The sequence below is a fragment of the Notolepis coatsorum genome, assembly GCF_963971535.1.
Source record: "Notolepis coatsorum genome assembly, chromosome: 5".
NCBI classification, from domain to species: Eukaryota; Metazoa; Chordata; class Actinopteri; order Aulopiformes; family Paralepididae; genus Notolepis; species Notolepis coatsorum.
The window spans coordinates 95,142,929-95,168,243 of record NC_140169.1 but is presented as its reverse complement, the minus strand read 5'-3'; the positions used below and the strand labels follow the sequence as shown (position 1 = coordinate 95,168,243).

The 25,315-nt window shown below is 41.6% G+C and overlaps 1 protein-coding gene across 1 annotated transcript in view; it reads right to left on the bottom strand.

The window, feature by feature from the left end:
• LOC311227950 (exostosin-1) overlaps positions 1-24,766 on the bottom strand; it is a gene marked incomplete at both ends in the record, with an annotated part of 687,742 nt that extends 662,976 nt beyond the window's left edge. The window contains 2 exons of the mRNA XM_084313822.1: positions 14,848-15,599; positions 24,479-24,766. Of these exons, the coding sequence (XP_084169948.1) occupies positions 14,848-15,599; positions 24,479-24,766 (1,040 nt within the window). The remainder of the gene's footprint in view (positions 1-14,847; positions 15,600-24,478) is intronic.
• Between the last annotated feature and the right edge of the window lie 549 nt (positions 24,767-25,315).

Genomic DNA, 25,315 nt, shown 5'->3' with positions numbered 1-25,315 from the left:
GGAGTATTTTCTGATTTATGGAGTGATAAAAAGAGATATCTAAAATCCCCTCTGTAATAACCGTTGGCTCTAATATGTCAACAAAATGAAACTATCATTTTGAAAATGGCTTTATCCAATGTTCAGATTTCTGTCCTGGAATTATATGCAAATTATACACAACTGGAATAGAATATCACACAATTTTATTAAAAAAACATAGAGAATAATAATCAACAAGAAACATCAACTGTATCAATTGTATTGTACAATGAACAACCCTATATATCACTTTTGGATTACAATAATAATACAAGGTACCTCATATGATATTTGGCAGAGAGCGACCACAATGAATTTAGGCAAAATCTACATGTACAAAAAAAGCTCTGGTATTTCACTATAAGTGATAGATTTGCAATTGAAAATCACACACACACACACACACACACACACACGCACACGCACACGCACACGCACACGCACACACACACACACACACACACACACACACACACACACACACACACACACACACACACTAGGGCAATTCCTAAATAACATGATCATAACCAAACCAATTTCAAATGTATCATCAAGTACAAAATAGATTTGATCGTAATATTTATGAGAATGCATGTTTTTTCACACTACAGGAGGAGTATGTCACAGTATGATGTCATAATCGAACATTCTAGAACATTTGTGTTCTATATATGCAACAATTCTCTCAGCATTTCCTGGAATTTTTTCAGACTACAACATCAATCCAGACTGGTTTGACCCTCAAAATGGTCCATCGAAGTCAAACACATGTGGGTAAAGCTCTATTTTTGATAGTGTTTTTTGTCTATTTCAGATGGGATAGGAGTGGGTCTGAGGCGGCCAGAAGATGCAGAGCGTAGGAGTCTTGAGGGTGTGTAGTTAGAGACCATTGACCGGAGGTAGGCGGGGAGCGGTTCCCTTTGCCGCACGGTATGCTAGGTCGAGGGCCTTGAAGCGGATTAGTGCAGCAATGGGGAGCCAGTGCAGGTCCCTATTGTACAATGAACAACCCTATATATCACTTTTGAATTACAATAATAATACAAGGTGCCTCATATGATATTTGGCAGAGAGCGACCACTAACCTTACTGTCATGCACTTGTCCTAATATACTAACCTACACTGTAGTACTCAACACTTTGATGAACATTGTTACTCAGCTGATAGAGTTGTGCCCTTCCTGATGACTGAAGGGGAAACAAAAAACAACCTTTACAGGTGGAAGCCTCAACATGAGTATTTTAAGAAAATAAATCAAGTCCAAAAAACAGGACAACACTCAATAAAGAGGTATTATAGAAATAACTGAAATAAGCCACAAAAGGCGGCTAGGTGGTGTATTGGGCAAGGCGCTCGCCACCAATGCAGGAGACGCTGGGTTCGAGCCCAGCTCTCGGCATTGCTATCAGCTTGGCTGGTCGTTCATACTAACACAATTGGCAGTGTTAGGGGTGGGAAAGCTGGTGGGTGGGTCCTGGTCGTTGTAAACAGCGACTCCTACAGTTCGGTCGGGGCGCCTGGTCACCAAGGATAGGATCTAAGCCCCCCTTAGATCCTATCCTCGCTGAGCAGGCGCCCCGACCGAACTGTAGGAGTCGCTGTTTACAACGACCAGGACCCACCCACCAGCTTTCCCACCCCTAACACTGCCAATTGTGTTAGTATGAACGACCAGCCAAGCTGATAGTGTGATCCTTCCACACGTTACACCCTCTCAGTGAGAGTCCGCGCTGCCAGGTGAAAAGAAGCGGTTGATTGGCTACACATGTGTCGGAGGAAGCACGTGATAGCCTCCACTCTCCCAGACTGACTGTGGGGGGTAGAGTGCGCAACGACCAGGAAGGGGATTGGGAATTGGCATAACGACTAACATTGGGATGGGAGAAAAACGGAGGAAAAAGGAGGGGGGAAAAGATCAAAATTTTCTTTTTTTTAAATAAGCCACAAAGGCACCTCCTAATAACGGAGTTCATACAAATAACCTAAATAACAATAAACCTCCACTAAGGGAGTTTATGTGTAGTAGTGGACTAATGACAGTTCAAAAGGAAACAAAAGGAAATAAAAGGCTCATACTCAAAAATAAAGTGCTAAAATAAGCCAGTAGCCTAAAACCAGAATGGCTACAGAAAAAGGCTAAATTCTGAATAGGGCAGAGATCAGCAAAGCCTGGCCGGAAGGGTAGCCAACACGAAAGGAAATGGGAAAGCAGCTAACACTGCCAGATTCAAATAGACTCAGCTACCATAGGCACATCTGCACTGAATCAGGTGCAATCAAGCCCACACACCTGCCCTAGTCATGAAGCAATTAACCACAGAGGCCAGTGATTGACAGCTGTCCCTCACAGGAAGATGAAATAGACAGCTGTCCCTCACAGAAAGGCGAAATAAAGCAAAAACCATGACAGCCATAGGAAATTAATGGGTATGAGTATATTATGTTCATCCTGCAGATGGAAAACATCTACACACACACACACACACACACACACTCTCTCATATACTGTACACACACACACATTTATTGTGCTTTCGTCACCCCACACCTTCCAGACAAAACAATTTGGGGAGAGATGAGGCAGAGTGAGGGGAAAATATAGTGAGGATGACACCAGGGCTAACTCTGTATGCAGTATCTTGTGGATGAAATCAAATCCAGCTTTCAACTGTTTCTACCAGAGTCCAAAGAAAAAATTATACTTGACATGACAAACTTGAAGGGTAGGCGTGTGCTTGGAGACAAGTGGGAATAATTGGACCAGGCAGCCGTCTAACCCTACATGGGTCTGTTGATTCTGAGTATAATTTGATCAAACAATGAAGCTATGAGTCTGTGGAATGCAGAGTCCGGGAGGCCTATGAGCTTAGGGCAGTTTTATTGATTGATTGATTGATTGATTGATTGATTGATTGATTGAAAACTTTATTAACAGATTGCAGAATGGGTACAATACAGTATGGCTCATGTAATGTGACGTACGTGGGTTGACCATTATCATTATTATCGTATTTGTAACACCATGTAAACATCAGGTTAGTATAGGTAATATTCGGTTGTTAATTGTATTTGGTGTGTGTCACCTTTGTATTGATCCCCTTTTTGTTTCTCCCCTTCCCAGATGCCGCGCGTCTCACTGATTGTGCTGATTGCCTGAGGAGTGGCAGGCTGAGGGCAATCAGCCTCAGTAGACATGTGGTTTTAAAACCTGGCATGCGACACACATCCTGGCGCCTCAACTGTGTCATTTGCCAGTGACCAGAGTGTTGGAGGTTGCCTCTGTTTGCCACTGTTGTGTGGAGCGATACTGTGCCTTCTTTCCCCTTTGTGCCACTATTGAGTGGATTACTGTGTTGGCTTATTTGCACAATTGTGTGGGTTCAATTGTATTGGCCTTGTTTCCATTATTGTATGGGACTGTGTGTTCATTCTGTTCACACTGCTACTTGGTAGGTTATTGTGTCTGTGCTGGTGTTGCTACCAGGTGAGTGTATATATTTATATATTGGCCTCTGTGCCAATTGCCACTATCGTGTGCGAGTATATATATATATTGTTGGCCTTCTCATTGATACTTAGTGTTTGTCTGTTTGTCCCATTATATATACCTGTTTGTTATCCCCTACCTTTTTCCCTTGTATTAAATATTGTTGTGGGTTTTATTCCCCTCCTTATTATTTAATAAATACATTTACCTTTTGAAAACACCTTGTTTATTACCTGCCGGGACCTGTGCTTAAAGCATGCACTGGACGGGCTGGCTTCACAAACAGCCCGGCCAGGTATTTTTGTTAGGTCATCAGACCTTTGGTTGTGACAACTCAATACACACAATTGTTAAGGGGATGCAGACCAGAGAAAGACTTTCGTCTTGTTTACATCAGGGTCCCCCATTTTCAATTCATAATGACATTTATGACATACACGACAACATACAGATATACAGATATGATATATATCATGACATTTATGACATAGATAGAATAGAATAGAATAGAAATACTTTTATTATCCTGTGGGAAATTAGACACTGCAAATCACTCAACATTTAAACATTTAGACAGGTCACAAATTACAGGTATATACATATATATACATATATATACATGCAACATACAGGTATACAGTACTGTTACATTTGTGACATACAAGATATGCAAATATACAGTATACCAGTATATACTGTGCAAAACACACCAGCCAATTTTGACCGAAAATAGTATGGGAAGGGGGGTATGACTGAACGCAAGAGAAGGGTTAAATCAGCCGACTGGACTCCTTTTTACCTATTTTTAACTAAACTAAGATTTATGAACTGTCTACCTAGCCACCCTACCGTAGCAGGACAGACAAGGAATTCATCCAAGGGGAAAGTTGTATTTTGACATAAAGTCAGTCTGCTCACATAAATAAGGCTGCAAGAAGTTCATGTTTAAGATGTAAGATAATTATTCTGATGATGCTTTAGCAAGAGAATTAAATGCAAACGAGAATAAGAATGAGAATTATGAGAATAATTCACACTAGAAGTACCATATGCCTAAGCCATTGAGATTTCAAAATAAAATTGGGCCAACTCTTGCACCATGAATCAAACGGTCTCCTCCGTTCATGACTTAGATTTAAAATCTTTATTTACCCAGGCAAGCAAGTAAGAACAAATTCTTATATACAAAAGCAGCCTGGCCAAAAAGCAAATGCCTTTTGAGGGAAGGGGGGGGGGGGGGGTGGGGGGGGGGGGCTGCAACAAAAACAAGGTTATGTACAAGCATACAAGTAAATAAAATAAAAATTACAGTAGCAAAATGCCAGCCCTTTAACAATCAAAATCAAATACCTTTTTTTAAATACTAAGACATGCTTAATATCTCTTTGTCACTCAAATACCCCCTTTTCCGCCACAGTGCGCCACTGCACCACGGTACCCAGAGGTGTGAATGGCTTTCCTCCAGAGAGCAGATCTGGCTATTCATAAATGCAATGATTACCACTCTACATTAAAACCGCTCACTTAAACCGTCCTGGACTCGAGTACTAGTCTACAACACTGCTATATAGGGACCATATCTCATTAACAATCCTTCAATACACACCAGCAGGTCTCTCTCTCTCTCTCTCTCTCTCTCTCTCTCTCTCTCTCTCTCTCTCTCTCTCTCTCTCTCTCTCTCTCTCTCTCTCTCTCTCTCTCTCTCTCTCTCTCTCTCTCTGTCTCTCTGTCTGCCTGCATGTCTGTCTGTTCTACAGCACCACCTTCTGTGTCAGGCTGCATGCTTTGATGACCAGAACAGCTGTTTGATAGCCAAGCCCTGAATCAATCTGAATCAAGCTAACATCTAATCATGCACTCGACCGATTGAGCCTTCAGACAGACTCCTCTATCAGACACTACATGAGCCTTCAGACTCCTCTATCAGACACTACATGAGCCTTCAGTCTACTCTACCAGACACTACATGAGGACATGAGCCTTCAGTCTCCTCTATCAGACACTACATGAGGACATGAGCCTTCAGTCTCCTCTATCAGACACTACATGAGGACATGAGCCTTCAGTCTCCTCTATCAGACACTACATGAGCCGCGTTTTCCTTAATGCCAAGCAAGCAGTGCAAAAATGCTTCCGCATTCGTCACCGCACGCCAGTGCGGTAAAGCGCCCTTCTTTTCAGACAAATGCTACCGTGCGTGCACCGGCGGCGGCGTGCTCGCTCAGGTGCGTGCGTGCGCCGGCGTGCTCGCGCGAGGTGCCCGCGCATGCGCATGAGATCCCGCCTTGGTTCGACACGAGCGGAGCTCAATATATATAAGTCACCGCCCCTTATTCAGTATCTAGAAATAGCTCAATTGGCAAGGCCACATGGCTGTGGATCCTATGGCTCGTTTGCTGGCGAGTTCGAATCCCATCGAAAATATTTTTTAACGTGATTTTTTTTTAACGTGTATTCTTTCGCCGGTTAAGGTTAGGCATGGTTAAGGTTAAGGTTAAGGTTAGGCATTGTTTCGGAGTTGGTTAAGGTTAGAACGGTTAAGTTTAGGCGCTGTTAAGGAGCTGGTTAAGGTTAGAGTTTGTCAAAGAGAATGGCAATATAATTTCTATGGTTAAGGTTAGGCATGGTTAAGGTTAAGGTTAAGGTTAGGCATTGTTTCGGAGTTGGTTAAGGTTAGAACGGTTAAGTTTAGGCGCTGTTAAGGAGCTGGTTAAGGTTAGAGTTTGTCAAAGAGAATGGCAATAGACAGCCTATTTCCGCACGACCTGGGCGCTGGGCGGCGGAAAATGAAAGGCGCATTACTGCACGCCACTACGGTAAATTTTTGCACTGCTTGCTTGGCATAAAGCTACACGCACATGAGCCTTCAGACTCCTCTATCAGACACTACATGAGCCTTCAGTCTCCTCTATCAGACACTACATGAGCCTTCAGTCTCCTCTATCAGACACTACATGAGCCTTCAGTCTCCTCTATCAGACACTACATGAGCCTTCAGTCTCCTCTATCAGACACTACATTAGCCTTCAGTCTCCTCTATCAGACACTACATGAGCCTTCAGTCTCCTCTATCAGACACTACATGAGCCTTCAGACTCCTCTATCAGACACTACATGAGGACATGAGCCTTCAGACTCCTCTATCAGACACTACATGAGCCGTCAGACTCCTCTATCAGACACTACATGAGCCGTCAGACTCCTCTATCAGACACTACATGAGCCTTCAGACTCCTCTATCAGACACTACATGAGCCGTCAGACTCCTCTATCAGACACTACATGAGCCTTCAGACTCCTCTATCAGACACTACATGAGCCTTCAGTCTCCTCTATCAGACATACATGAGCCTTCAGACTCCTCTATCAGACGCTACAAGGGGACTTGAGCCTTCAGACTCCTCTATCAGACACTACATGAGCCTTCAGACTCCTCTATCAGACACTACGCAGGGACACACGCGGGGGCTCCTTTCCCAAGTCACTGTGATGGTTTCAGCAGGCTGTTACACTATTTATATACAGCAGGACAGCTTTCCACTTCGATCCGGCGTCGCTCGACGGGAGGCGATGTCTCTATCCGTCCCTCCTCCTCAGTCTCTGCTTAATTCAATTGGAGACCAATTATCAACTCCTCTGAGGCTTTGAGATCTCCGTGGGGTCCTGCTGCCAGCAGGAGGTCCTCTCCATCCCCTGAACCCTCATGTGGTGTTTGCCTTTCTGTTGCTCACCCAATGTTGTGGATTGTTCCCGAGTCTGGTGGACATATAACCTTATTGGGATTTGCAAAGAATAAAGCCATAAAGATTCATGTACGAATTTTATTACAAACAATCTAGACAGCATATAGTTCATTTTAGCCATTTGCGTCTGCTAGAAGCTAGATCACATTTATCAATAAAAGTGCTATTCGTTTTTTATTATAATGTGATTATTATGTGAATATTATAATGTTTATCTTGAAAGATATAAATGAAACAAGGTGGAGGCAGACAATAAAGGTACACAGTTTTTATTATTTACTTATTTTCACCTACAATTTCCACACTTTTTGGGTCCAGTGGACCCTAACACGACGTACGTAAGATTAATGTGTTGGAAAATGCGGCGATATTGCACAATTGAGTCTGACCACACACTGTTTAGACCACACTGTCCTCACTGTTTAGACCACACTGTCCTCACCGTTTAGACCACACTGTCCTCACCGTTTAGACCACACTGTGATTTTACCAATGATTTTAAGTGTTATTAGCTAAATATGAGCTTATAAAAATACCTGCGCATTGCACCGGAAAACGGACGATTTAGACGCGAGAAGAAGAAGCACTCATAAAATCGTTGTGGTCATAAGAAAGAGGAGACCCAGGGCTTTCAATGGATGTCTAAATTTCATAAAACTACACTACCCAGCTCACACCAGCTGCCGACAATGGAAGTTGTCCAACCACATTTCACTTGACATGATTTTCGTGTTTATATCTCACGGGTCGAACAAACCTCAATGTTATTGCCATAAAATACAATGTATATTGTTTCTTTACCTTTCTGTGAACATCTAGAAAAAAACTCTGTCGCAATCCGGTAAAAGAAATGGCAGAGCTATGGACATTATACAAAAGTAACTGTACTTACAGTAGATTACAGTAGATTTCATTCACGGTCTTTGCTGACCTACTACTAAATCCAGATTTAACTCTGCCATTGGAAAGAGGAGATTTGGCCCGATCCATAGATGTATGACTTGGCCATAATAAGGTAATTTATAGGCCTGATATTCTATATTCTATATTCATATTTCAAATAGCATGAATGGCAAAATTCAGTACTGTATCTACAAAAACCCTGTAAATCATCTGCCATTTGTTAATTTGCTTAGATTGATCTCAAGAAGGTGCTGAATGAGCTCAGTGGCAATGTTTCACTTTTGGTTAATGTTGGCATGGTGTTATTCACCATCAAAGATACAAAAAAAATTTAAAAGAATAATCATTTATATTCTCCTTTGGTTCATTACAATTTACTCAAGCATAGTAACCGACACAATATTTCTGACACAGGGAATGTCCCTAGATACCAAGAACATGCAAATAGCTTTGTAGAAGTGGAGCAATCTACTACTTGGGTATTATGACGAGCGGGCCCTCATTTATCAACAGTTCTTAAAAAGTGTTCTACTTTCGTTCGTAAGCACAGAATTTAGAATGTGTGTACGCACAAAACAATCGGGATTTATCACACGTGCGCACACAGGTCATACGCACACCTGCAAGTACTCTGTCTTGATAAATATCACTTGATCTACGCTCCACGCTCATGCACGATTTTAAGTTTTTGCATATAGAACCGCCCGTAATTAACCATATATGGTAATGAACACCCCCATGAAATGTGGAAAAATTGACTAAACCGAGCGAAAGCGTGTTATGGGAGAAATACGTGACAGGCTGACAGACATGTACACGGTGATGTCGGATATTATATCTATTAACTTCCTAAAAGTTCTCAGCTGATAGAGTTGTACCCTTCTTGCTGTCTTGTCATACAGAACTTGTAAATCGCTTTGGATAAAAGCGTCAGCTAAATGACTAAATGTAAATGTAAATGTAAATGTAAAAGACCATTGCTGCCTGGACACCGCAAAACACTAATAAAGACCGTTAACCACTGTTTGTTGTTGCCCGTTGGTGTCATGCATGCTGGAATATGAATGCCTTTCTTCGTTTAGTTCTTTTAACGTTCGATTAATACCCAGGGATTAAAGTTATCCGTAAATGTTCTACCTGCATGGTTTAATATGATTCGTAGAGGCATACAATCTATTTTGATGTCGGTATTAGGTAGCCTATAAATTATTATTATAATTTTTTATATTAATAATTATTATATTACAATAAAAGACAGCTCCGTCTTTTAATACACACATATATTGTACAGTAACGTCAAATAAACACGTACAGTCCCCGCTGAAATAAAGGTCCTGCACGCACGTACCAGCAGTGATCTACAGCATAAAAGATACACACTTATATTCTGAGTAGATAATTCATCTGTATCGCAACAGAGTCACGGATCTGGTCGGGGCAGGTAGCATTATGTCGGGAAAATCTTTATGAAATAAACAAATGTGAATTAAAGAATTTAAAACGAAGTTTAGCATTTTAAATCGTTTTATAAGCTTATAGCTTGTGTGTGTGTGTGTGTGTGTGTGTGTGTGTGTGTGTGTGTGTGTGTGTGTGTGTGTGTGTGTGTGTGTGTGTGTGTGTGTGTGTGTGTGTGTGTGTGTGTGTGTGTGTGCACATAGGCGCCTGGCCATAAGAGCACTCGGAGCATCTGCTCTCCCACTATTGAACTTGGGGGAGCAAGCGTATGATCTTGCTCCACCACTTTTTGATCATATGAAAAATATGATATACCCCCCCCCCAATATATAAATCTAACCATAACTACGTAATTTCAATCAAATTAATAATACGCAATGACACTTAATAACAAGTTTTTAAGTTTCCAAAGATTGCGAACCCCCCCCCCCCCCCCCCTGCCCCATTATGGTTTGATCCAGTGCCTCCCATCTCCAGCACGTAGACCTTGGCGCACAGTGCTGCAGTCTGGCTGCAGGTAGGCTGAGTGTAAATATCAAAGCCCACAGAGTGTGTCATAATATTGGTGGCAGGCAGGCAGGCTTTTCCAGTAAGTTGTTCAAATAAAAGGATTATGTTAGACATAAGTTACTATTGAGTGGTAGTAGAACTTCTACGGTTCTACCACGCAATACAATAAAAGTGTTTCACGGTCCCGAATTGCGATCTGGTCATACGGTTTCCTCGAATAAATAATAATAACGTTTCCCTCTCTGGTTGGCGTTAGCTTTAGTGCTAGCCGCTAGCTAACGTTATCTAGATATGTGGTGTGAGCTGGATGACGTTGACTTCATTTGCAAACGTTAACGCTATCTATATGGCAGACGAGCAGGGCCGGATTAACGACGGCCGCGGCCCGTGGGCCTATAGTGACGAGGGGCCTCCATTTTTTTTTTTTTTTTTTTTGAGATCGATGTCATGATTGTGCACTGCAGACTCAGGGAGGAGGCAGAGAAGGAGAGAAAGAGACACAAGATTTACAGGTAATGGAAATATATTTTTTTTCTCTTTCTTATTAAAAACTTGGCCTATTTGAAAGGAGATTGATTTAATAAAAATGAATGAGCGAAAAATCAATATACAGTGTATATACAGTATATATATATATTAATATATTATTATTATAGTAATTGGCTATCATACTGCAATATAAACTGAGTTTTATAGTGAAAAAAGCAGCTTTATTGGTCAAGATTGAAGGCTCTATAGTTTCAAGTTTCAAGTTTCTTTATATTGCAGGAAATTGCACGTACAGGTTCATTAAATTAAAAAAAAAACGGGAAAGAAGGGGGTCGTGCAGGACCCCCTCCAAACCACCCCTTGCCTGTCCAAAAAAAAAAATTAATAAAATTAAAAAATAAAATAAAACCTTGCACCCCCACTTTCAACTATAACTAGGCGGCCATGTGTGTGCACGCGCGCGTGCAACATCAGAGGAGGTAGAAGCCTCGGAATTTCGGTAGGTGAATTGCTTTCCTAGATGTACTTATGTGTCAGTTATGTTTGTACTTTTAACCTTTATTTATACAGGTAGGTTATTGCTAACAAATTCTCTTTTGCAATAACGTCCTGTTGAATGCAACTACAGTTCAATAGATTAAATTAGTTTAAGAGAATCTCAAATACATTATTTTATTTAGGTGTATAGTTAATTAATTTTTTTTACAGTTTTTCAATTTTTCTGACATGGGGGCTCAACAATAAATGATAAATGACCATCAGAAATGTCAAGTTGCATGTTGTTATTCTAACCAGCTTAGTTCTGTTGCATTTCCAATTTATTTATCTAATTATACATTTATCAGGAATCGATAAGGGAATCGATAATAATAATAATAATAATAATAATAATAATAATAATAATAATAATAATAATAATAATAATAATAATAATAATAATAATAATAATAATAATAATAATAATAATAATAATAATAATAATAATAATAATAATAATAATAATACATCTATTTTATATAGCGCTTTTCCAGGTGCTCAAAGACGCTTTACATGGGTAGAAGAGACTAAGGCAAAACAAAAACAGAACAAAAATAATACATGACAAAATAAAATAAAACCGACAGAATTAGAGGTCAAAAGCAAGATTGAAAAGGTGGGTTTTGAGGGCTGATTTAAAAGATGTCAGGGTGTTTGCATCACGGATATGGCTGGGGAGGGCATTCCAGAGGGGGGGGACAGCAGCAGCAAAGGCCCTGTCGCCCCATGTCCGAAGCTTGGTCGTGGGAGGTGTTAGGAGGTTGGCATCAGCAGACCTAAGGCGACGGGTGGGCGTGTGACGGTGGAGAAGGTCGGACAGGTAGGGAGGGGCAAGGTTGTTGAGGGCTTTAAATGTGATGAGAAGTATTTTAAATTGTATCCTGTATTTGATTGGAAGCCAATGGAGGTTGTGGAGGACAGGGGTGATGTGATCAGAGCGACGGGTGGCGGTGAGCATGCGGGAAGCAGAGTTTTGGACATATTGGAGTTTATTGAGGATAGTGTTTGGTGAGCCATAGAGGATGCTGTTACAGTAATCCAGTCTTGATGAAATTAATGCATGAACCAGTGTTTCAGCAGCGGAGAGTGATAGGGAGGGGCGGAGACGAACAATGTTCCGGAGGTGGTAGAAAGCCGTTTTGGTTATTTTGATAAAGAATCGGATCGATAAGAAGAATCGATAATGGTATCGTATCGATACAATCTTATCAATTCCCATCCCTACCAATCACTCTCTCTCTGTACTCCACTACTACATCACCTCCACTCCACAATACTCTATCTGTCCTAGTGTTTTATGTTATGTGTATCTGGTGTGTGTGCGTGTGGGATGTGGGTGATCTAATGGTGTACAGGTGTGTTCTATCAGTCCCAATCAACTGCCTACAGTAATTGCTTTTTCTCTCCTCGTGGCAGTAGTATCTCCCATCCTTCACGTAGCCATGGGACGGGGGATGATATCTGCCACAGTATGTACTTTTAGGCAATTTTTCTGAAAATAATGGCTAGGGTTAAGAGTTTAAGCGAAGTTGCAAGTAATGTGTAATAAAAAAAAATTGTGGATGACTACAAAACTGCACCTGGTTTGAAATCAGTACCAAGATATTGATCAGTGGATCAATAAGGAAAAAATACCGTGTGGACCGGACTTGTCAGATCCAGCTCCAGAGACAGTGTACAGCTGCAGCTTAGCTTTCTCTCTCCAGGGGTGAGACAGGTTTTCATGTTGTTCCCAGTTTCACTCCACAAACCTCTGCTATTTTCTTCCAACCTTCGCTTCTCCTAAAGATGAAACAGTGAACTCACTTTCTTCAAATCAGGACCCGTCTTGTCTCCACCGACTGCTGTGCAGACAAAAATGATTCTGTTCTCTCAACGGTCTACACCTCCTCACAGCCACTGCTGTGCTTCTCTCTCTCTCTCTCTCTCTCTCTCTCTCTCTCTCTCTCTCTCTCTCTCTCTCTCTCTCTCTCTCTCTCTCTCTCTCTCCCTCTCTCCCTGTGTCTGGTTTTGAACATGCAAGGTCTCGTGAGATCTTTAAGAACATGATCCCCAACAAAGACTTCCTCCTAGAATCCATCTAGAATTCTCTCACACACAGACACATACACAGAGCATGTGTTTTCTGGCAGCACAGCGAGGGACTCTGTGGCAGAATTCGTCTCCACGATCATTTGTGTTTACATGAAAGGGTGTCCTTCTACTTGCTACCAATAGAGCTGCTCAATTCATTAAGAGTGACTAGATCCTGGAGTTTAGGTTCATTTTGCAGGCTATTCCAGTGAGAGGAATAGCTATTATGGTAGTGCTACTGCTACTAGCCTGATGTTATACTGTAGTTAAGCTCTGGTAGTGCTGCTGCTAGCCTGATGTTATACTGTAGTTAAGCTCTGGTAGTGCTACTGCTACTAGCCTGATGTTATACTGTAGTTAAGCTCTGGTAGTGCTGCTGCTAGCCTGATGTTATACTGTAGTTAAGCTCTGGTAGTGCTGCTGCTAGCCTGATGTTATACTGTAGTTAAGCTCTGGTAGTGCTGCTGCTAGCCTGATGTTATACTGTAGTTAAGCTCTGGTAGTGCTGCTGATAGCCTGATGTTATACTGTAGTTAAGCTCTGGTAGTGCTGCTGCTAGCCTGATGTTATACTGTAGTTAAGCTCTGGTAGTGCTGCTGCTAGCCTGATGTTATACTGTAGTTGCTGCTGCTAGCCTGATGTTATACTGTAGTTAAGCTCTGGTAGTGCTGCTGCTAGCCTGATGTTATACTGTAGTTAAGCTCTGGTAGTGCTGCTGCTAGCCTGATGTTATACTGTAGTTAAGCTCTGGTAGTGCTGCTGATAGCCTGATGTTATACTGTTTGCTGCTGCTAGCCTGATGTTATACTGTAGTTGCTGCTGCTAGCCTGATGTTATACTGTAGTTAAGCTCTGGTAGTGCTAGCCTGACATTACACTGTAGCTGTAGATATGATGCTTTCATAATGACCAAGCGTTGTAACACACACACACACACACACACAAACACTAACACAAGTCAATATAAATACTGCAAGTGCACTGGCTGTGAATGGTGAGTTTTACACCTGCTGTAAGGCCTAATAAAGTGATGTAACTGACACAGTAGGATGGACGGTCTCTTTTGTATTGCGTCAATACAAAGTATTTTAGTTGGCACGAGAATGACCAACACAAAACAATGTTATCTCTAGTCACAAACCTGGAAACAACACAACACACCAGCAAACAGACATGCACAAAACATGATAAAAAAACACCACAGATTATAATAATGAAAAAAATAATCCGCTGTTTCTACTGAGGGGAAACTCAGACACATCAAGAGCTAGAACACACTGCACATGGGAGCTATAATAAAGGAAACAAAACAATGACCAGAAGACCACCAGGCTCAACTATGACAAATATCTCTCCAAATGGGAGTCTGGACACACCCAGAAGACAGATAAAAAGGGAGGAGAAAATTAAGAAGGAAATGAAGGAGAAGGGAAAAAAGAAGGTGCAGAAGAAGAAGAAGAAGAAGAAGAAGAAGAAGAAGAAGAAGAAGAAGAAGAAGAAGAAGAAGAAGAAGAAGAAGAAGAAGAAGAAGAAGAAGAAGAAGAAGAAGAAGAAGAAGAAGAAGAAGAAGAAGAAGAAGAAGAGACAACAACAACAAACTGTTAGTAGTATTATTATGGGTCTTACTTTGAGTATTCTTGGTTGTCTCGGTCACAGCGGGCGTCCTTGTGTTTCTCCCAGTCCTTGCCATGCTTACAGGTGGTCAGCAGGACGATATCTTCTCCATTGTGGATGTGATACAGAGCGTTCCTGGTCTCAGACCCGATACCCGTCAGGTACCGCTTCCCTTTAAAAACCAGCAAGTACTTCCTGGAGGGCGGCACGTCGTTGAGTGTTAAATGACCCTTGCCCCCTCCTTTCTGGGGGTGGTCTTTGGAGAACAAGGGGATGGAGATGTCAAAGTTGGGCCTGAAGTTACCGACGTCCACACTGGCTTTGGCCAGGATGGCCTGGCCCAGGTCCAGGCCCAGGTCCTCGCTGTAGTCCGGCCAGGTTCCGGAGTACAGGTTGAAGACCAGGTGGTTCCGGCCATCGTTCCAGGTGGGCAGGCTCTGGACGCGAGTTCGCACATTCTGGACGTACTGGGCCGACAGCCGGTCCCGGTCCAGAGTGTCCACCGCCAGCACGAACAAGCAGGCCCCGGAGGGGTCCGTGGTGTGGAAGCGGGATTCCTCAATGGAGGACAGGATCTTCTGGTAGCTCTCTGAGATCTCCTCTCCCCTCGGGGACGGGTAGATGTAGACCCTGAAGTCCATCTGGCAGCGGCTGAAGTCGAAGCACGTGTCCATGCGGCAGCGCCGGCTCTTGTAGATGTTGTCGCGGACGGCACGTCTCTCACGAGGCGAAGTGTGCTGGTGTTGGAGCAGAGGACTGTCCTCCTAATGCACACACACACACACACATATATATATATTTAATGCTTTATTAGAATTTACCTCTTAAATTATTCCAGAGGCTCAACACAGTTTAAGGAACCTACAGGATATAAAAAGCATCATCGCTGCCACACAGACTAGCTACCTCTTACAGAACAAACTGAATGCGGTCTAGCTAACCTAGTCGCTTGTTAGTAGGTCTAGCTAACCTAGGCTGTGCGGAGTTGTGGCACATGCATCCCCAGGTATATGGACTACTTAATGTATAAACAAGACATTGTTTTGCCACAGTTGGACAAGAAGATGGAAATACAAGTCTGCAAGCCAGCATTTGGAGCAAATCGTTACATGGGATTATTGCTAACAATAACAAGCGAGCACACTCAAAGTTCAACTACAGTCAGGTTAACAGCAGCACTACCAGATCTCAGCTACAGTGTAACGTCAGGCTAGCAGCAGCACTACCAGAGCTTAACTACAGTAACATCAGGCTAGCAGCAGCACTACCAGATCTCAGCTACAGTATAACATCAGGCTAGCAGCAGCACTACCAGATCTCAGCTACAGTATAACATCAGGCTATCAGCAGCACTACCAGAGCTTAACTACAGTATAACATCAGGCTAGCAGCAGCACTACCAGAGCTTAACTACAGTATAACATCAGGCTAGCAGCAGTAGCACTACCAGAGCTTAACTACAGTAACATCAGGCTAGCAGCAGCACTACCAGAGCTTAACTACAGTAACATCAGGCTAGCAGCAGCACTACCAGAGCTTAACTACAGTAACATCAGGCTAGCAGCAGCACTACCAGAGCTTAACTACAGTAACATCAGGCTAGCAGCAGCACTACCAGAGCTTAACTACAGTATAACATCAGGCTAGTAGCAGCACTACCAGAGCTTAACTACAGTATAACATCAGGCTAGCAGCAGCACTACCAGAGCTTAACTACAGTAACATCAGGCTAGCAGCAGCACTACCAGAGCTTAACTACAGTATAACATCAGGCTATCAGCAGCACTACCAGAGCTTAACTACAGTGTAACGTCAGGCTAGCAGCAGCACTACCAGAGCTTAACTACAGTGTAACGTCAGGCTAGCAGCAGCACTACCAGAGCTTAACTACAGTGTAACGTCAGGCTATCAGCAGCACTACCAGAGCTTAACTACAGTAACATCATTCTAGCAGCAGCACTACCAGAGCTTAACTACAGTATAACATCATTCTAGCAGCAGCACTACCAGAGCCATCTGCCTATTAATGAACTGTTATTGACAGTTAATAGGTTGACCAACTCCATATTATCCAAATACGGGACAGCATGTCGATTTTGAGGGACAGTAAAGCAATACTGAATACTATAGTAAAAATAATGTTTACATAATGTAAAAAGCATTTGATCTGAATATTATAATGGGTGCTCGTTGGAGCACATATAGTCCGCGGCATGCTATAGTTGTTAACAAATATGCCCCCCAATGAAGAAGGTCATGTATGGTCTAGGGCTGTCCCCGAATAAGGATTTGGATGGTCGACTAGGATTGGCCAAAATTTGCCATTAGTCGACTATTGGTCGACTAAAAAAAAAAAAAAAAAAAAAAAAACGTATAATATTAAAAAAAAAAAAATTATCATTCCATTTGGGCTGTGGGGGTGCTTAATGTCTGAAGGAGTCGACTGAAGGCTTCTTGTCCTCTGCAAAAGCATGCAATTGGTCCACTGATGGATACATCTTGATATTTGTCTAGTCTAGTGTGTTCATTAGATGGGTGAAATCCTCTTTCAGTGCCTCTGTGCCTGTTTTCGTAGGCAGTTAGCCTCTGGTATGCGTGCCATTAGCATTAGCCACGCTTCTAGGCCTCTTTTATTTTGGAAAAAATTATAATAATAAAAAGAAATTAAATAAATAAAATATTTTAATTATATTCGACTAAGAGGTTGGCCAGTCGACTACGGCTCCTTTCGACCGATTAGTCGACTAATCGATTAATAGGGGCCAGCCCTAGTATGGTCTCTTGTGTTCTTTTCAGGATGTGTGAGTCAAGTGCTTTCTTGCAGTTTGTGGTTTTCATTGAAACTGATATTCCTTTAGCATACACAAGTTGTTTCCAATAGAAAACACTAGTGCTTACGTTAGGTAGTTCACAATTCGAAACCAAAACTCTGACTGCCCAACCAGAATTCTGCAAATCATTTCTCAAATGCAACTGAGTAACACTAGCTGGTTACATTGCCCCAAGCTTTTACCAGGTCAAACAAGACTCAATGATTGCACTTTGTGTGTTGATGAGATCACATTGGGCGAGGCATGGCCACTGCACTTTGGTTGTGCAACGCGGCCGTCAAGCGAAAGCCGGTGTCTGTGCCCTCTGGCGGTATACCGTCCACCGAAGGAATACATGAAAGTCCATGGAGAATGTTTGAAATTAATTCCCCCAAAATACTTCCTGTTGCCTTATGATTGATGTGCTTTTAGCATGCACAAGTTGTTTCCAATATAAAACACTATGTGAGGTAGTCCACAATTCGATTTCAGGACCATGGAGACTGGAGAGGCCTTTTGATGTTATTTATGTAATTAATATTTCTTGCTGGATCAACCTGCTTAGAGCCTTCTGATGAAGAGCATGTTTATAAAACTCTTGGTATGTCAGAGAGAAATGTGCTTTGACTTGAATCTCACTCTTCACAAGCTTCACACTGTACCGGCCGCGTCTATTCGAAACCCAAATGGTGCATGCGTTTTGCAAATCTGATTGGCCACTGACGCTTCTGGTCATGTGACATGTGCGCCCAATCGCGTGACGCGCCCATTTACGGCTCTAACAGCCTGCAAACTACCTAACGTCTAGTTTATCACTGGTTAAGCTTAGGCGACTCTTTCGAAGTTGGTTAAGGTTAGAGTTTGGAATCAGGGCTGGCGTTCTATCGCCCTGCTCTAAGACAAACTCTAACCTTAACCAACTTCGAAAGAGCGCCTAAGCTTAACCGGCGAAAGAACTTGCCGTCACACGATTGGTGCGACCAGAAACAGCAGTGGCCAATCAGAGCGCAAAATGCTAACGCGGAAGCATGCACCGCTTGGGTTTCGAATACAGGCGTACCGGCCACCGCCAGCCACCAAGCCACTTCAACTCATTCAGAACGCCGCCGCCCGCCTGTCAGCCCGTGTTACCCCACTCCTTAGGGACCTGCACTGGCTCCCCATCACCACACCAATCTGCTTCAAGGTCCTCCACCTGTCATATCGCGCAGCGAAGGGAATGGAATGTTTGATGAACAGTGTTACTCAGCTGAAAAAGTTGTACCCTTCCTGCTGACTTGTCACACAGAACTTGTAAGTCGCTTTGGATAAAAGTGTCAGCTAAATGACTAAATGTGAATCAATCAATTTCCATCCATGCGTGGTCATTTGGAGGAATAGCCTCTCCTCAAAGGCATTTAGGAAGAAGGGGACCAGCTGGATGTCCTTCAGCAGCATTCCCAACACTTCAGCCCTGCCCTATACAGTCTTCACTTCCCTTCGACGTGGCAGGCTGATATAAGACTTGAGTAGAGCACATCAGCAGAGGTCAGTGAATCTGAAAGTTCCGGGCTGTAGTTATTCAAACTACACGTGACAGCACGTGACAACACAACACACGAACACCAGCGGTGTGTGTCTCTCTGTCCTAGCAAGACATGGCACTGGCAAGTAGGGAGATGCTGGTGTAAAGGCTAGGCTACTTGCAGGGCATGGGGTCAGTGATTAATAACTAGGCAAAACAATATGAATGTATATATTTAAAATATTTACAAATGTTGGACATTCCATAATGCTATGAGATGCCGGACATTTGGTCGCCCTAAGAGGTAACGTCACATAATGACTATGAGGAGTCTTCATAAACCTTCAGGAATGCAGTAACCTTGGAGTCACGCATTCCGAGCATGGACCAGTTGTTCCATGAATGAGCAAATGTGTGTGCATGCATACACTAGAAACCCTTTCGGACATGCACTGGACTCGTGACCTTACTTGCAAACATAAAAGTTATTCTGCATGGAGTTTAGCCTTCCAGCACCCTAGTCTAAAAGTCTGTGTAATTACAAACTGTGCTCATGTCCGAAGACAAGCAGATCATTGTTTGCGGTATTCACACAGCGAGCGAGTAAGCATATTGATTAATATAGACTAACCGGCGTGTTCCATACACAACAATGTTGCATACAGATGGCCTTTGTCATCTGGCCTTTGTCATCTGTGAACATAATATTGTTAAGCCTATTTTTCTAAATACCCAGGGTTGGGGCAGATCTAAGATCCTCCGGGGATTTATTCCAGCCATGTGTGGCGTAATAACAGAATGTGGCTTCACCATGTTTAGTTCTGATCAGGGGTGTAAAAAGTACCCAGAAATTATACTTAAGTGAAAGTATGGGTACCGTCTCAAAATCGTACTCAAGTAAAAGTCAGAGTATCTGGCTAAAAACACACTTGAGTAAAAGTAAAAAGGTTTCTACTTTTAAATGTACTTAAGTACTAAAAAGTAAAAGTTTTTTATTCCGGGGGAATGAAATGTTCCGTTTCATCCTCGTACTATCGTTTGTGACCATCTTCTGTAGCTTGTCACTTTGACTGTCTATTCTTCTCATAGCAGGTGTTTAATCAAAGATCCCCGCTTTCTAGTCTTGGTCAGCATGGATATGGGCGGGTTCATTTTCAATTGATGGGGATTATTTGATTGGCTGTTTTTAAATAAAGTGCGGCCGCAGGATTAATAACGTTAACGTTAGTTTGGCCAGAGAAACTAATTGTTGGGCCTGCGAGATTTGTACTTTGTAGGTCTGCATTTTAAATGTAAGGAGTAAAAAGTATGTTTTTTTTCTCTGAAATGTAATTGAGTAAAAGTACAAGTATACAAACCTAATAATACTTGAGTAAAGTACAAATCCCCCCAAAACAGTACTTAAGTATTGTAACAAAGTACAATTACTCAAGTACTTTACACCCCTGGTTCTGATCCTAGGGACAGTTAGCAGACCGGACCCTGCACCGTAGGAGTCTAGAGGGTTCATATTGTAGAAGCAAATCACTGTATTTTGGCCCTAGGCCAATAAGGGATTTATAGACAAGTAACAGTATTTTGAAGTTTATTCTATAACACACTGGTAGCCAATGCAGAGATCTGAGAACTGGTGTGATGTGCTCAGCTTTCTTAGTCTTTGTTACAACTCTAGCAGCAGCGTTCTGAATGCATCTGTTTAAGTGCTTTTTTGGGAAGGCCCGAGAAAAGACCATTACAATTGTCTAACTTACTGGAAACGGAGGCGTCACTTTTTGCCAATTAGACACAATTATTGGAAATAAATGAACCCTCTACTAACGCTCCATGTATTTTGTGTGAATACATCTACTTCCTTTTCCATCCAACTTAAATAAAGCAAGGCTAAGTCAGATACACTCTATTAGAGAGACAGACCACTGTGTTTGAACACCAACTACAGTTAAAGAAAGTGACAAACGGAGGAGAGAACTGAATGAGCTTCCTGGGATATACGGCTGAATTTAATATCCACAGAACAAGACAGAAATACAGAAATAGCAATTGACCAAGTAATTTACTTGCTCTTAACCCTTTCACTGCCACTCTACCAAATGGTTAACCCTTTCACTGCGACAATACAGAAGGTTAACCCTTTCACTGACACATGACAAATGGTTAACCCTTTCACTACCACACTACAGAAGGTTAACCTTTCACTACCACACTACAGACGGTTAACCTTTCACTACCACACTACAGACGGTTAACCTTCTGTAGTGTGGTAGTGAAAGGGTTCAAATTAAGGAAGGCGAACAACGTGCTAATATCTCATCAATATTAAGCCCTGGAGGGATTATCACGACAGATCCAGTTTAAATGAATTCGATTTTTCGTCTATATTATGAAAAGCTCACTTTTGATGCGTCATATACTGATCAAGTATATGTCAGGATTGTGCTTGAATGCATACAGCTGCCACGGTCATCTTCTGAAGCCAGAGGCTCATTTGAGACCCCAATTTCCTTAAATTAATTTACAAGAATCACTACAACTAATGGAAGAGGGTAAAGCTCCAGGTGTGGATGGGATACCAGCATTCTGGGATCAAATTAAATATTACTATTAAATATGATCAGATAATGTTAGACGGCTTGTACAGTACATATCATAGATGCTGCTGACAACCTAGAGATATCAGGAGCAATTTTGTCATTAGATGTAAGGCTTTTGACTGGTTTGAGCGGTCATAGGCCTACGCATGGCCGGTTCTCAAGATGGATGGGTGTTGGTGATAAATTAATCTCTATGATTAAACTTTATATGTGAACCCAAATGCTTGCCTGGGAATACTAGTTCACAGCTATTCCCAATCACTAGAGGTACGTGTTATGGTTGTCAAATTTGTCTACTAAGACTCTTTCACTGGAGCCACTAGCAAAAGCTGTGTCAGTCTGTTTCAAGTTCAAGTTTCAAGTTTCTTTATTAATTGTCATACAGAAATACAGAATACTTTTATATGAAATGCTTTTTTCTGTTTTGCTCCTGAGAGTGTGCTAGATAAAAAATAGATAAAGTATAAAATAGAAAGTAAAAAGTACGTAAACAAGTGTAAACAAAAGTGTTCAATATACAACATACAAAAATTTGTAACTGAGTTACAATACAATAGAATAGAATAGAATAGAATAGAATAGAATAGAATAGAATAGAATAGAATAGAATAGAATAGAATAGAATAGAATAGAAATACTTTTATTATCCCGTGGGAAATTTGCCACTGCAAATCGCTCAACATTTAAACATTTAGACAGGACAGGTCACGAATTAGAATAATAACACAAATCAATCAAGTTGCCTAGGATAAGAGTAGAGTAAAATAGAATAAAAATGAAATAAAATATACAGAAACAAATACAGTAAAAATATACAGTACAATGCAGAAATGGGATGAGGTACAACTTAGGGTAAGGTGCAATGAGGTATGACTTGTAGTGCAAATCTCTTTACCAATACATATAAAGTGTGTTAAAGTGTCTAAAGTGGGTGCTACAGTGAGTTGTTTATTTAAAGTGAGTGTGTCGTGTGGATGTGTGTGCTGTGAGTGTATTTGATGGTTTGTTACATATTGTCTGCCGAGCATGATCCTATCATCAAATATTCTGCCCTGATGATATCTATTACTTTTTCAGAATATCATCAGACATCCCTGCATACAACAACAGATACATTTAGATATCTAGGCATTATAATTGAACCAACATTACAAGCAGTGACGACTAACAACTGCATTATGAAATATAAAGAAGTGGAGTCGGGCATAAAACGATGGAGCGAACTTCAGATTTACATGCAAGCACAGCTTCTATTATAATACTGAACATTTTCCCATGCATAAACTTAGCATAAAGTTATATGATCCCTTTGCCATCACAAAGGAGATTCTGGACAAAGCTGCAATCTTTAACAGTATACATTTCTTATGGAATTGCAAAAAACCACAAACAACCACAACAAGATGGAAGACTTAGTTGATCTAATTTTGAATGGTTCTTGTGGTGCTTCATCCTAAGATCTCTGTTGTATATGTTTTGCTCCATAGGCCAATGTTGCTTGGCGCTCCATTTAAGAAAAGATAATTCACTCATATAGATTGCAGGATGTAGTCGTGACTCGTTGCAAATGTTCCCATGAAATTTGTAAAATATAAATATGGTTTGATAATAACCCATATTATTCTACCATGGCAATCTGCTGAGAAAGTTTGTAAAGCTAATCATAGTTGGCACTCCAAATCTCACATATTTAAAAATTATTACAATAAATCATAATCTTTTGATAAGTGGGAAGCCTATACATTTTCTCCAATGGAGCAGCCAGAGGATTAAATCACTTCATAAATGAATGAGGTATCTGTGAATTGCATCTGGAACAAAGACATTGTTACCTAGCAACTGAAAAGGCCATAGAAATGGTCAATTGTGGGGCATCCTGGTGGTTCGCCATCCTAAGGCTTTCAGTGCCTTGGGAAAGTATTGAGCCTCCTTCACTTTTGCTACATTTTGTTGTTTTATAGACTGAATTAAGATTGATTAAATGACCTCAAGGTCCCTGAATGAAAAGGGAGTCAATGGAAGTCTGCTCTTTAGAGCCATGCCCATTTCATGCTATAGTCCCATGTGGTCCCATGGGCCAAAACCATGCAGTTATTTTTGGAATTTCTGTATTTAAATTTTAATAAACGTATAATAATAATAATAATAATAATAATAATAATAATAATAATAATAATAATAATAATAATAATAATAATAATAATAATAATAATAATAATAATAATAATAATAATAATAATAATAATAATAATAATAATAATAATAATAATAATAATAAAAAATAAAATACATTTCAAAAAGTTCTAAAAACATGATTTTACTTTGGCACTTTGGGATATTGTGTAGATTTATGGTAAACAAATAAAGTATCTAATCCTTTTTAAATGTACACAAAATGTGTAAAGTGAAGGGTGCCGAATACTTTCCGAGGGCCTTGTACAGTATACCATGTGATTGCAAAGTCACAGGTTCAAATTCAGGCCTGTGACTTTTATCGCATGTCGTCCCCCTGATTTCATGTCACTCGCTGTCCTGTCTAATGAAGCAGAAATGCCCTAAACAATTATACATGTTTAAAAAGAGATTCTTGTCCTTTTTCTGTCTTGACTGGTTTGTATACTGTATCAGTATGTGTGTGTGTGTGTATATATAATATATATTGTTATATTGTTATATAATATACTGTTTTGTTTTGTATCATTGTCAAGTAACGAAAGAAGTTCTCCTTGTCCTCCTACCTCCTGCTCTCCCTCCTCCACGTACGGCTGCAGCGAGTGATCCCACTTGGGCCAGGGGCGCCACGGAGGCCCGGAGGGGCTTCTCCGGGGCTGAGGTTGGGGCTGGGGCCAGTAGAGCTCCTGGCTGCGGCGCTGCTGCTGGTAGTACTGGTCGTACTGGCGGTCGTGGTTCTGGCGGTACCGGTATGCCTGGTCCTGAAACTCCACAATCTGCAGTCCCCACAGGTAGGCGAGCAAGACAATACCAGCCCCGACTGACACGAGCAGGTAGCGCTTCTTAGCCTGCATGTGGACTGTGAGGGGGGTGGGGTAGGGGGGGGTGCAGGGAGAAGGAGGTGAGAGGTAGAGGATGATGGACTGAGGTGGAGGAAGAGGAGGAGTGGAGTGTTTCAAGGGCTAAAACAATATAAGCAAGAAAAGGAAAGATAAGGAGAGGAAGAGGAGGAGAGGAGGAGGAGAGGACAGGAAGAATCAGAATGAGAGGAGATGGAGGGAAGGAGAAGAGGAGAAGGAAAGGAGAGGAGGATGATGAAGGTCTACTCGACCCACGGGGTGGTCTCTCTCTCTCTCTCTCTCTCTTATCCGCAGCTCAACATCTTGGGGTTTGAAGTCACTGAATAAACAGAATACAGAAGTGTTCAATTATAACTCACGTAAAAAAGTAAACATGCTAAATAATGTTCAGCTTGTGAAGAAACTCTTGGGACTGTTGGCTTATTTCATCAGTTCTGGATGGAGACTCGCGGATAGACTTGTAAATTAACTCTCAGGTAGACTCAGGATATCTCAGGCGTGCAGCCATATTCACATCTGATAACCACATTCTCAGTGATGACA